Source organism: Boleophthalmus pectinirostris, unplaced genomic scaffold, assembly GCF_026225935.1.
Source record: "Boleophthalmus pectinirostris isolate CB_2022bp ecotype Guang Dong unplaced genomic scaffold, ASM2622593v1 HiC_scaffold_18, whole genome shotgun sequence".
Taxonomy (NCBI): Eukaryota; Metazoa; Chordata; class Actinopteri; order Gobiiformes; family Gobiidae; genus Boleophthalmus; species Boleophthalmus pectinirostris.
In genome coordinates this window covers 30,975,510-30,989,128 of record NW_026571133.1, presented here as the reverse complement: position 1 = coordinate 30,989,128, position 13,619 = coordinate 30,975,510, and the positions used below count along the sequence as shown (strand labels likewise).

The following is a 13,619-nucleotide window of genomic DNA, read 5'->3' as shown; positions in this document are numbered from 1 at the left end:
TTCAGCCTATGTCTCCAAAGCTCAAAATGCTCCGTTCAGCCTTGCGATGTTATGAAGCTGTAGTTTTCAAATTAATATCTACCTTTATATCTATTGTAGGGATTGGTAATTCCAGGGCTGACTTTATCCAAATCATTCTAGTGGAGGTGTAAGGAGCAATTCCTGTTTTACTGCATGACATCACAAAGTGGAACTGAGTGTTTTCTCTTTGTGGAGAAGAACTCTAAATGTCCAGGATTTGTGTGTTAAACATGTGTGAATGAAACAAAACACAACTCCAGATATGTTTTTGAGGAGGAAACAACATTATAACATAGATCAGAAAATAGCATATTTAAAAAGTTGGAAACATGTAATCAAGATGCTAGTCCAAAATGATAATGATGCTAATTACTAGTAACAATTTAAAAGATTGATAACGGCATAAAGCATAATTTACTGAGTGTTGACAAAAACACAGAATAAAATGGAACAGTATGTTCAGCAGCTGTTCCGATTTGTTTTTAGTTACATTGTACTTTTCCATACTGTGGGGAATATTTTGTTATTTTTGCTACTTATTTGTTACTGTACAACCAGATTTGAGCTGCAAATGGATGAATAAATAACATGAAAATGTTTGATTTTGCTATATATTTATTAAAGCTTACTTTTTTTTTTTTGTTTTTGGGGTATAATGCTGCTTATCTGTTTTTCTGTCAACAGCATAAATTAGTTTTGATATTAACTTTTATTGTCTATATTTTCTTCACTGATATATCGCACTTCAAATCATTTTTTGTCCATCCTCTCTTTGATCATTGAACTAAACTTACAAATCTCACCTCAGATTAAGTCATGTGTGGGACTGCTGTTACAATACTAATTTTCATACTCAATTTTGATATTTAGGAATTCACTCAATGCTGAATACTGATTAGGATTCCACAATGAACATAAAAAATGCCCCTTAATAGTAATAGAATGTAATTTTGATATAAAAAATAATAGCATATTCATTATCTTAGCACAAGGTCTTACATTTGTTCTGATAAAGCTCAAAATTGCACCAAAACTCTCCAGGAAAGCTCAAATTTTGTCCTGTTAATGTGATTTTTTGCTGTTTCAATACTTGCTAAAATGAGTATCAAGTTTAAATCCTGTTTTTAGTTAGGATTTAGTATCAGATTTTCAACACAGAAATAAGCATGGAGCTTTCGGTCTATAGCTCATGTAAAGAGTAGTGCATATTTGAATCTATGAGCTGCACTAATCATACCGAGCTGGTGTTGGTTTGTACACCCACGTCACTGAGCTGTACCATCAATCACAGCAGAGCAGATTTACAGGTGTGAAGCAGCCACCCACATGTTTGACTTCTTCTGTCTGTGGATGAGTAATTGTTGGTGAGATCTGTCAGCCTTAACTGTTACATGACACACTGATGAATGCTTGGTTACATTCTGTGCTTATGTTTTTGGTCGATAGAATGTCAACATATGGAAAACGTGAAACGCATTTGTAAACAGTAATTTATATATGTTTTGATTATCGTTTATTGTTTCTAATGGCCTGCAATCCAGAATACACACTTCTTCAATTCTTAATGAAGATGAGAGTCCCCCTTTTTTCAAATGAGCGTGACTGACAGGTGGATTAGCCAATCAGGAGCATGCACAATCAGTCTGATTCAAGAGGAAAAATATCACAAAAACATAAGGATTTCTGCAGAATCAGTGAGCAAAGAACTAAGCTCTGTAAATCTGAGGTGAGATAAATTTCTAAATGATGTGTGACCAATGAGCTCCTTTGTGTCACATGCATTACTGAAAAAAGACAAATCTGATGTCCCAGTCACGTTTGACCAGACTTGAAACACAACAAAGGGCATGGGGACCAGACTGATATCAATCTGTATTAAAAATTCAGAGACATATCATTCTGGGTCTGTCAGGCAAACCTCCTAGTAGTTTGTGCACATAATACTTGAATTATGTTTTTAATGTGAGGAATCTTGCACATTTGATTGTAACAGGCTATCTGACAATGAAAGATAACACAGTAAGAAATAACCTTTACCGTACATCTGAGACCACATCAAATTGTAGAAAAAAACAAAGTTGGATGCGGTGAGACACGGAGGGATAGATTCAGAAAATTTCATGATTAAATAGCTGCTATATAACACCATATGATTTTTTTTTTTTAATCATTGGATTAGCAAAAGGTGTCACTGCCAACATTACAACCCTGAAAGCTAGTATCCAAAAATTAGATGGCAGCAGTGAAATAATTTGACATTTTCTAAATAAGTACGACAAGGAACAAAGCCCTAAATGAAATGGCTGTGCAGAACAAGTTGTCACAATATTAAAGACTGCCAACATTTTGGAAGCACACATGATAGTACATGTCCTGCTACGCAATCTCTGCTCTGTCATCTATAAATTCCTACCACCACTTCCCCCTTATCTCCCAATCACCCTGCAGAGACTTCCTCCGAGATTAAAGAATTGACATACGCTTATTTACCACTGGTCTCATGATGTTTCTACTGTATTTCTCTCAGTATTGACACCCATCTAACCACATCTTTAGCCTCCCTGTGTGGGCCCTCATGCCTGCCATACATCTTCTCACACGTATGCCTATAACTGAGAGCAGGCGTCACTTTTCACTGGCAGTATTCCCAGTGGTCTCAACATCCTCGGACTGATGTCTCCCTTGGCGAGGCTCCACTGTAACCAAGAGCCTGCCAAACAACAAATTCCTCAGCCCTAATACCTCCTAATCGAAAGCTTGTCTTCTTTCTCTAATTGAATTGGGAACACACATGGAGGTGCACAGCTGGAGTGATGGGGACTTGTGGCGAAGCATGTTGCCGGAGCTCAGGGCAGGGGGACTGAAAATGTTAATTGCAGTGTTGGAGAGCAGTGCATTATGGGACACAGGGGAACGTGGTACCTGGTGGTGAGCCTGATTAAAATGTCAGCTCTACTGTGGCGAGAAGCGTAAGGATATATTTACAGTAGTAGGCTGCAGATGTGTCATTGTAACTGATACAAATGTTTTACAAGAGGAAAAGAGGCTTTTTAGAGTAATACAAATATGAGTGAAAATGGATAAAATCTGTTTAGGTCCGGAACTTTTGAAGAAATATATTTATGAGGTGGATGGATGGTCTCAATTGGTCAATGAGGGAACATATTAGTTGTAGACAATAGACCTATGGACAATAGACTAGATTACTGTTAATATTGTCAAAGCTGTGTGTCAATGTGTCAGATGTTTACTTTTGAATAGACTAAAGAGTTATACAAGGGAAATAAAAGATCATTTAAACTAAAGGTGGCTGTATGTTTACACAATCATAAAACACAAATATATATATCAGTATATCAGTATCATTATACTAAATCATTTTAAATACTGGATAATCTATTTTACATTGGTCTTGGCAAAAAAAAAAAAAGAAACATGAATCACTACCAGCACACTTCACTTCTAAGTCAAGGTTAATACTGTGGTGTAACCTCTGAGTGTCCTTTTGTTTTTCATTAAGTCTTTTCCTGAAAGGGTTCTATGGTTATATTTTATTTTGGCAGTTTTGGTCAATAGCTGTTTCAGTTGAAGGTGCAATATGTTCCGAGTAGAGCCCGACCGATATGGATTTTGCTGTAGCCGATATGAAACCGATATAATGGGAGTTGGCGCTGCCAATATAATCGCCGATATATTTAGTGATGTAAAAATTCACTGTAAATGTTGAATTGTTTAAAAAACTTAGGTTTGGCTCTGGTGGATTTTAAATTGGGTTTATTTAGGCAACATTTATTGTTATTCTGCCTCTTTACATCATATTTACAGACAGTAGTTTGGCTTAATGGCATTTTTGCATCACATTCTAGACACTAGTGATGGGTATTCCAGTTCTTTTTAGAGAACCGGCTCTTTTGGCTCGGCTCACTAAAAGCTACTGGTTCTTTTGGCTCCCAAGTGGCTCTTCAGATTGTTTTGTTGCAAGCAGGACTAAAGCACGTCTAAAGCAGGACTGAATCAGGACTGAACCAGGTCTAAACCAGGACTGAAAAAGGACTAAACCGGGACTTATTTATTTTATGCTAAACTACAGTCAAATATGCTCGTTTTTTTTTTTTTTTTTTTTTTTTTTTTTAATCCTACGTACACGCAAATTTCTCAAAGTTTCGTTTTGAGCCGCTGCCGCTGTCAAACCACGAATCACGCGGCGTGAAGAGAAAAAAAAGTGAGAGAAAGAGAAAACACGGCTCCCAATAAGGATCAGGCTCCCGTCGTTCGCTTCAAAGAGCCGATTCTAAGAGTCATTTCGTTCGCGACGGACCCATAACTAGTAAAGAAAGTAGCGCTATTAGCCTTTAGCCGTAAATACGTGCGCGCCGCAGTAATTAATTATATGCGCAAATGTCATAATTCACACGTCTATTCACAGCTCATTTACATATCAGTGCAGGTCCAGTAGCAAATATACGGCCAATATAGTCACTTTAGAACAGACCAATAGAAAACAGTCTGTTTATGTGCGGGAGCTACAGCAGCTAAGCCATAACAAATGACAAAAACTAGCTTCAGAGTCGACATATTTCCAACACTCACCGCTCATACAGGCTCCTCCTCACATCACAAATCTTCACTAATAAATGTCCTTTTAATCCAGACTCAAACCGAAAAAGAATATAATCTCAGTGTTTGGATCTGTGTCTGCAGGTGTAAACAAACACACGTGAGTGACGCGACTCTGTGGTGTGTTCAGGGACAGTACGGACACACACAGACAAATGACTCCGTAGATAAATACTGATGTGGAGCCACATATTAGGACATTTATCTGTCTGTAAATTGGATTAAATAAACAGAATGTAGAGAGTCTAAGCTTTATAACGAGGTATAACATGCCCACGTGAAATATCGGCCCCTATCAGCAAGCATATCGGCCGATAGCCGATATGCCTAAAGTTGCCCATATCAGCCGATAATATCGGCCAACCGATATATCGGCCGGGCTCTAGTTCCGAGTCCATCACCTGCTTGTATCTATGGATATGTCATTGCTGATTGCACTGCTCTAATTTACATGTATTGAAATACAGGTGATTTTATAGGTCAAAAATACCAAGAAAAACAGACATTCTGACTGTGAGCGGGTCGCCTCTCCACAGATCTGACCTATAACTTAGTCTGGTTTGGCCGCAATGAAGATAGAAAGGTTTAATGCCATACTGTGAAACATTCCTGACAAAGGAATAACATCTTCATGAAGAAAAGCATTTTTGACCCTCCACCAGAAAAGTTACATGACTTTTAAACAAGTATTTTAACAGACAAAGATCGAAGGTTACCTCAGTTTTGTTAATCATAACATTCGCCTTGAAAATGATAAATAAATAACATACAATAAACAAATAAATGAACAAAAAAATAACAATAAAATGCAATAGAGAATACAAGTTATTATATCCAGACACCAGGCATTCACAGGTTGTACTCGACAAGGAGAAAGCATGGCCTTCACCACTGGACCACAGCCAATCAACAGCCAACCCAATAATTATTTCTAATTGCTCTTACATCATATTTTCTGAGTGCTGATCCACGGGGCCCTCACAGAAACACCTGTGGACCACTCCGAATAAATCGAGTACATTTCATTTGCATGGGCTTTCATCTCTCACACCATCTCCCACTCCTCTTCAGCCTGTCCAGTGCCCTTGAGCCAGAGCACTTTCTCCTCCAACATCAAAGTCGGACTCGCAGAATTTCACTGTGCAAATTGGAGGTAATCTATTCTCTCCTTTTGCATGTGCAGCCAGAGGGTAGAGTGTGACCTGTTTTATAACCATCCGTAAACATCCTTGGAATATTACTCAGGCTGAAGCTGTCACAGTTTCTAGTCATTGCATGATCTTTGAGAAAATGTATTCTTCTGTAGTGTCCTCCAAGCAGCCTTATTAAGCAGCTAGAATTGATGCAATGGGCTATTTGTCCTTACTTCATATTTATGGAAGCACAGATGGACCCAGAAGAATTACGCATTTAAAGGTGCACTATGTCACTTTTCTGGTTGAAGGTCAGCCACCTGTCTCCATTAGATGTTATTTATTTACTTATTTACTTGTCATTATGTTATTGTGGCTTTAAATGTACCTCAAATGTATCTTTGATTCATGAAGTTGCAGGGGTTTTTAAGATTTTTTGATAAACCTACATTCTTGTGAGTTGGAGACTGGTATGTCGCTGATCCCGATTGTTTAAAATCCTGACAAATAAGCTCTGCTGATATTTTTGGCCCAATATTAGGGGTGTAACTATATCCAAGTCTCATGATACAATATCATCATGGTATGAATCTCACGGTACGGTATTTATTGCAATATCATGGGAAAGCTTACGATATGGTGGGGAGGCTCACGAGTAGATATGTAACAATATCTAAATCTCTTAGTATGATATTTTCACAATATACATATCACGGTACGACATTTATTGCAATACAAAACTGTTAATTCACTTCTTTTTCCTCTTAAAATGCCTTGACAAGACTTAATCCAAAGAACTAAGACTTAAAAGTGCTTAGAACTTCATGTAATCTACACTGAAACGGAGCAAAGGATCATGGTCTATGTAGTTCCCTCTGTCCTTTTTAGCTATTGCTGCACCATAACTCTTAATTTAAGCAAAGAGACTTGTGATTTGATATATTGTGATGGTCCACGCTATTATTGTGAGAACTTTGATGATACAGTATCATGATATGTTGGTTATTGCTACATCCCTAGCTGATATGTATTCTGATATTTAAATTCCAAATTCTGATATTTAAATTTACTACAAACTCACCCATTACACTTTCTTTACAACAAATCCAAAAGTAAGCAGTTATGTGTTTGCACTAAAACTTTCAAATAAAGCTTTATGCATATTCTTTATGCAGCAGGTCAACCAAAACTAAATATCAATCTGGGGAGAAAATTTAAGGCCGATAGCTGATGCATTAAAAAGTACAAATATCAGCCCAATATATCAGCCTACCAATATATCAGTCTAGCTCTACTGTGAGTGGAGTCACCTCTCAACACATCTGAACTGCAACTTGGCCTGGTTACATCACCTGCTTGCCCCCATGTAGATAAGTTTAAGCAAGATGCAGAACCATACACCAGAAAAGTTACATAGTGCTCCTTTAAAGGTAAAGCTATCATCTCAAAACATACCCATACTTCACATAAAAGACAAGTAAAATGGGATTGTTTCTATCACTTCAATTCTTTCGGGATCATCCTCCATTCTGTTTCTCTGAGTGGTAAAGTGATTTTTACATTCTCCTAATCCGAATCCACTTTATTTATATAGCACATTTTATAAGCGCACAGTTTCCAAAGTGCTGCAGCGTAAAAGGAGTAAATGCTCTATTTACCGAACTAAAACAATAAACACAAACCCAAAAGCAAAATCCTAACATGCCAATAAAAATAAATAAATAAATAAAAACTTTGAGGACCACACAACTCATATGGTGTTAAAAGCCAGAGGAATAAAAGAATCACACCTTTTCCACTTCCATTCTCTGCCAACACAATGTAATTTTACAGATGAAAAATAAACTAATCTAAAATGTCTGAATGCATATGAAAAAAGATGTTTTGAAAAATGCATTCTGATGACAATACAGCAAGTTACAATTTTAAAAAGGCAACAAAGAGCCCCAAATTTGAGCTGAACTATTTGGGGGAGAATAATATGAGTTTTGTGGCAAGCACTGTTAATGTGACTTATGTTTTAATCATCTGATTCTGATCAAAGTGCTCTAATTGCTTTCCAGATAAGTTTACAATAAGACTGAAATCTGAACCCTTTAAGACTTGTTTACCAAAAGCCACCATCACAATCTGTTACAACACATTTCACACAACATTGAACTACTGAAAGAGCTTTGGAATGGCAAGAAATAACATCGCTGACCTCCCCGACCCTCTCATTTACAGCTTCATTAGCCATAACTCACTGTCTCTAATATACACGGTACAAATACATTTAAAATTCTAAACTGTTCAGTAGTGAGAGTGAACCATTTTGACGCTCTTACTGAGTCTGAGTCTTTTCATGTGGCATACAATGGGGAGTTGAATTCTCACAGTACAAGCCCTGACCTTCACAGAGAGAGGTCCGACTGCTCATAAAGTTTCTACATTCAGACTAATGAAATGTAATAGAACAGTTTCAAGTGGGTGATTAAATAGGTTAGTATTACTGTGTTATATATAGTCTGTGTACAGCAATGGAAAGCGTGTTTTTTTAGATATAGACTTCAAATGCTGCAGCAGGTAAATAAGTATTTCCTTTTAAAGAGTTTATGTTGAAATTTTAGAGGAATTGTTTTTGAGCAAAATGTGGCTTGCCCCAGTACAGATATATCGCATAAGCAGCTCTTAATAAGTAAGTCCACTGTACACTGTCTGCATCTAATTATAAAGCAGTTTATAGCCCGAGACTAAGGAAGTGCACGGTTAGCATGCTAGTTTTAGTTAGCATTACCAGGACTGCAAAACCTAAAACAAAACAAAAACTTAAAACTGCATATAAACAAATCACTGTGCGTGATTAGGATTCTCCGAATGTATAAGAAAATGAAGAATTTGGACCACTAAAAATCCTTTGTGATGAATTAGTTCTATTTTCCATGTTTTAAATTAGTAAATGAAATCAAGCAAAGAAAACTTAGGCGGTATTTATAGTCTGTGTGGGTTTGTGGCTGCAGACAGTAAAAAAGTAGCTAATAGGGAATCTTGTTCATTTCCACAGTGACTATCTGTGTAGTTACAAATTTTACTGCCGATACAGAAAATCGTATCTAGGTTTACTGTGCATTTCTCCTCTAGCGTCAATTCAGGGGTCACAATTGAAACCCGCTGCTATCTCTGCTCCTCCAAATGCCAAGTCAATAACTGTTCACTATAGCATCTAGCTGGTTAAACCCTCTAGTGTCATTATTGTGTCCCCTTTGCCATGAAGTGAAGAACCAGGCCGCTCTTTATCATGTCACCCTCGCCGCACTACACCATCCAGGGGGAAATATATGGGGCAGCCACACAAAGCCCTCAGCCTCTCAGTGTGCTCTGTGGAAAGTGGACGCGCAAACAGCAAAGGCTACTGTACGTTTAAAGGTAGAAAACTGAGAAGGGATTTCATGGACTATTGCAGTGGCATTAATTTTTTTTAAGGATAATCCAATGGAAAAGTTATCTTCAAAAGCACCATACAAGCTTTCCCTTAACTTACAGAAGAAACATTTTTAAACATACATCAGTCAATCAGTCAATTTAACATTTTGTTTCGGGATGCACCAATACAGTAGCCAGGCAAGTGCCACCTAGTGCCTCTGCTCAATTTCATTTCTCTCCAGGGACTAGGTCAGGAATCGGAATACACTAGATGGTTCGCAAAACCCCTGAAGTGCGAGTTAGGGCACCAGCCAATCAGCAAAGAACCAGACATTCTGTGTTTTCAACGATTCCCAAGATTTAGGATTTAAAGTCGGAACAAAGAGAAGGTTTGGTAAATTTTATCAAATTGGTTACATGAAAAAAGTACCCGCCTACTGTCGAGCAAACGAATTCTAATGCTGCAAGGTCAGATGGTTTCCATGAAGTGAAACTGGCTGATGAATCAGGATACCAATACAGTACTGGTATCACATATCGGAGCTGATACTGAAAATTGTGATGGATTGGACACCGATTCCAAGATAATGGTTCTGTCAATATCCCATTTTTGTCTATACACATGAGAGGATCTGGCCTAAAACACCTCATAATATTTTAAAGCTGTTCTGTAGTTACTTTAAATATAATCAACAGTTATGAATCTCAAAATGGCAGATACTTAAAGCCAAAGTATCAACATTGGTATCTGAACAGAAAAAGCTGGATTGGGGCATTCCTAATTTTGTTCATTGGAAAACCGCAATATTGTAAATAGAAATATTTTGCAAGTCAAGGTGTCAGTTCACTGTAGCAGCCATAGAAGTAAATTGTATTCACACCTTTTTACTGTTGAAATGCCTAGTAGTTAAAACTAAAATGTTCTGAGCACTCAAGCCTCCAGTGCAGGACAATACAGGATTATTCATGCACAACTCATTGCTGTATGCTACTAAGCCAATAGCATGAAATATGAACATATAAAAAATGACCACAAAGACAAACAAAGAGCTAAAGCTAAAGAGCAGCACAATGAATTCTGAGCTAAGTGACTAGTTGTCAGTGAAGAGGCTGTATATTATGTGGTTGTATGTGGATGTGTTTGTGTGCTGCCAGAGCAAACCCCTTCCAATGCTCGGCTGTGCATTCATGGGGTCACAAGCAGGTGAGTGAGGGACTGATAAATATTGCATGTGATTCAACAGTGTTTCCCATCTGCAGGAGCACAGATCCATTCAGCCATGCCATGAGTCCCAAAAATTAAAGTGCAGCCCAGACCAGAGCGATGTGTGTGAGAGATAAACATAGAGGCTGCAGATAAACATTATGAATAGTCACGCTCTGGTAGAGGAGGAGACCCATGTTTGATCGAGCTGTGTGATAGACTTGTAACAGATAATTGGAATCCTAAATGTTTGATTGCTCAGTTTGAAAATTAACAAATGATTTCTGGATTAGACAAGTAAGCAGCACTGCTAGTCCAGCTTCAGTACTGTTCAAATATAAAACATTTAGTCAGTCTTAAAACATTGTCAAGGATTTATCACATATAAGGCCATGTGACAAATATGTTAATGAAACCCATAGGTGAGACATGTTTTCTTGTGTGTGTGCACTGTGCAGACATATCTTAAAGGTGCTCAATATAACTTTCCTGGTGGAGGGCCCACCATCAGCTTGTCTCCATGCAAGTGATGGCACTGGGCCAAGTTACAGGTCAGATCTGTGAAAAGGCCATCTTACTCACAGTTATGAGCAATAAAACACCTGTAATACATGTTGAATGCTGTGGAACATTCCAGAAGCAATAACATCTCCGTGGCTGGAGGCAGTGTACCCTTAGATTGAGCTGTCCTTTAAGTCATATGTAACCATTAATGATAATATATTGGAAAAACTATCCAGATGGTTGTGCCCTATTATTCAAATATGAGGAACTAAACTGAAAATGTTGATGCTTATGATGTGAAACATGAGAGACTCGAGAGAATTTGATGGAAAGAGAAAATGCAGTATAAATTCCCTTTTCAAAATAAAGTTGCATTATGGTCTCTGGGCCTACTAGCAAACTGAGATATGCTGATTGGGATTTACAAAGCATTAAGAAATCCACATTAATCAGGAGGCAGTCCAAAAGAAAAAAAAGCGAGACGTGCTAATCAAGGTCTGAATCCCCACGGGGCACATAAGGGGATAATTCACTAAGATGATTTAATCTATCAGGACATTTAAGACATTTCTAACGAACAGCATGAGCAGAACAGAACTTTTAAAAAATGATGAGACATCCCCGTATGTATTCCCCATCCTCCACAGCCCCAGCAGCAGCAGCAGCAGTCGTTACAGTAGACTAGTCTCAGTTCTGTTCTGTGCGTGAGTTGCATCCTAAAACTCCTTGCTTTGGGTGATGCACGGCGCTGCCAGAGCTGTGTCCACAACATGCCTACACGCTACAGGCTGCCGTCTCCACCAGAGGAGACACAGGAGGAGAGGGTGACGTAAGAACATCAGCCCACATGTGTGCTCGCACTGGGGATCCACGCATAGCAGTCAAGGTCATCCACTGATCGAGTTAAAACGCGCGCACCTCTCCGAGCAGAGATACCGCATGTGTCTGTGACCGTGTCCTCAATACCCCGCAACTCACGCATCAACAGTCCTGCTTTTTCCACGCATGTTTTCCCCCAATGATACAGAACAGTTATTGGAAATACAAGTGAATTTTGTACCCATCACATCAGCCATTCCCACTCAGTTACTCAGCGTTGGACTCGTGCCAAACCTTGTATGCCCCAGTATCTTTCTCGAACCACAGCCCTCTGAGGCCTGAGTGTCAGATAGGTGATGGGTGACCATGCAGCCCCGTTAATTGATTAATTGACTTGTGAATCATTTGGTCTCAGGACTGTGGATATTTTGTTTGTTTGCGCATCAGCAGGGTCAGTGTGGCCAGACGCAAAACGATTAGGTTGAATAGCAACAACAATCCACCACAACAGTGTAAGTTAAAGGGATGGAGAGCATTGGTCTTGGCGCCCATTGGCTATACGGTATACGCTGCTGCCTCGGTTTTGCCTGACTTTGATTACACAATGCTTCATTCACAACATCTGTACCTTACGCGCCACAAGCACACCCCTCCTCTCGGGTAACTCTGGAGGGACACACAGTAGCAATGAAAGACAATGAGCAATTTGGGGGAATAAAGCAGCCCCAGACGGATGTTTATGGAGCACGCCCCATAACTGGTAGACGGGACAGTGAGACAGGCGTGCTCCGGAGCATTTGCGCATAGAGTCAGTGAAAACACGGAACAGGTTGAGACAGGACACCACGCGGGAACACATTAGTCCACACATGGTAACTTCATATTCAAACTGGACCATAGGGGGACACGAGGACATCCACTGCTAAGAAATAAGATCAAAGCACGAGCGTATGAATGCGTCACTCACCTAACTTTTGCCGCCACAGAAGATATCGCATCGTTTCTTAAATTCTTCCTTTTGGACACGGCAGTTCCCATGCTGAGATGGAACCGACGCAGGTAGGCAAACAGTTCATTACAAGGGATGCGACACTGCGAACAGTACAAAAACACAATGGTCTGCGCAGAAAAGTTGCAGGGAAATCCGGAGGTGCAGGTATAGGCTTCCTCGGTGTCACGTCTGCAGAGCGTGGAAAAAGGAGGTACGCGCAGCCACTTCGCTCCGTGTGTCTCCGTTTAGCGTGTGTGGCGATGTGAGCACGTACGTGGGGCAGCAGCAGGCAGCGTGTGGCTCAAAATACACCCGCCTCCCCTCGCTTGCCTTGGCCTCATTGATCCGAAAACGCAAAGGAAGGAGGAGGGAGGCGATATCAGCCTCAGCACCGAAGAGAGGGGTGGGGTGGGCTCGGAGTTGCTGAATGAAGGACCTGCCTTTTACTAGAAGCCTCTCCCTTTCATCTATTCTGGACCCGTTTTGTCCCAGTCTTAATGTATTTATCTGAGGTGTGGGTTTATATAAGTGGTTTTGGACAAGAGCCCCTCCATTCATAGAACAAACACAAGTGAGAATGGGATCTGCAGTCATGTCCTAATGCTGAAAATGTTTATATATATATATATATATATATATATATATATATATATATATATATATATATATATATATATATATATATATATATATATTATAGGTTAACTTCAGGCTTCATTGGCTCATCTTGCCCATCTTGCTCTCTGTCCCCAAGAAGAATGCACCTTCACTCTATTAGGATTAACCTGAAACTGAAAAACTTGCACCTGAACTCAACAATACAGTTACGCCAGTTATGTAATATTTATTGAAAGCACAGGATTACATTTTTAGTAATTTATTTAAATTTATTTTATTTTAAAGAATTAAGAAACATAGGCCTAATTAA

General features: G+C 39.1%; 1 protein-coding gene across 1 annotated transcript in view; it reads right to left on the bottom strand.

Annotated features, from left to right (window-relative positions):
• nsmfa (NMDA receptor synaptonuclear signaling and neuronal migration factor a) overlaps positions 1–12,738 on the bottom strand; it is a 47,177-nt gene extending 34,439 nt beyond the window's left edge. The window contains 1 exon segment of the mRNA XM_055154205.1: positions 12,668–12,738. Coding sequence (XP_055010180.1) covers positions 12,668–12,738 — 71 coding nt within the window.
• Between the last annotated feature and the right edge of the window lie 881 nt (positions 12,739–13,619).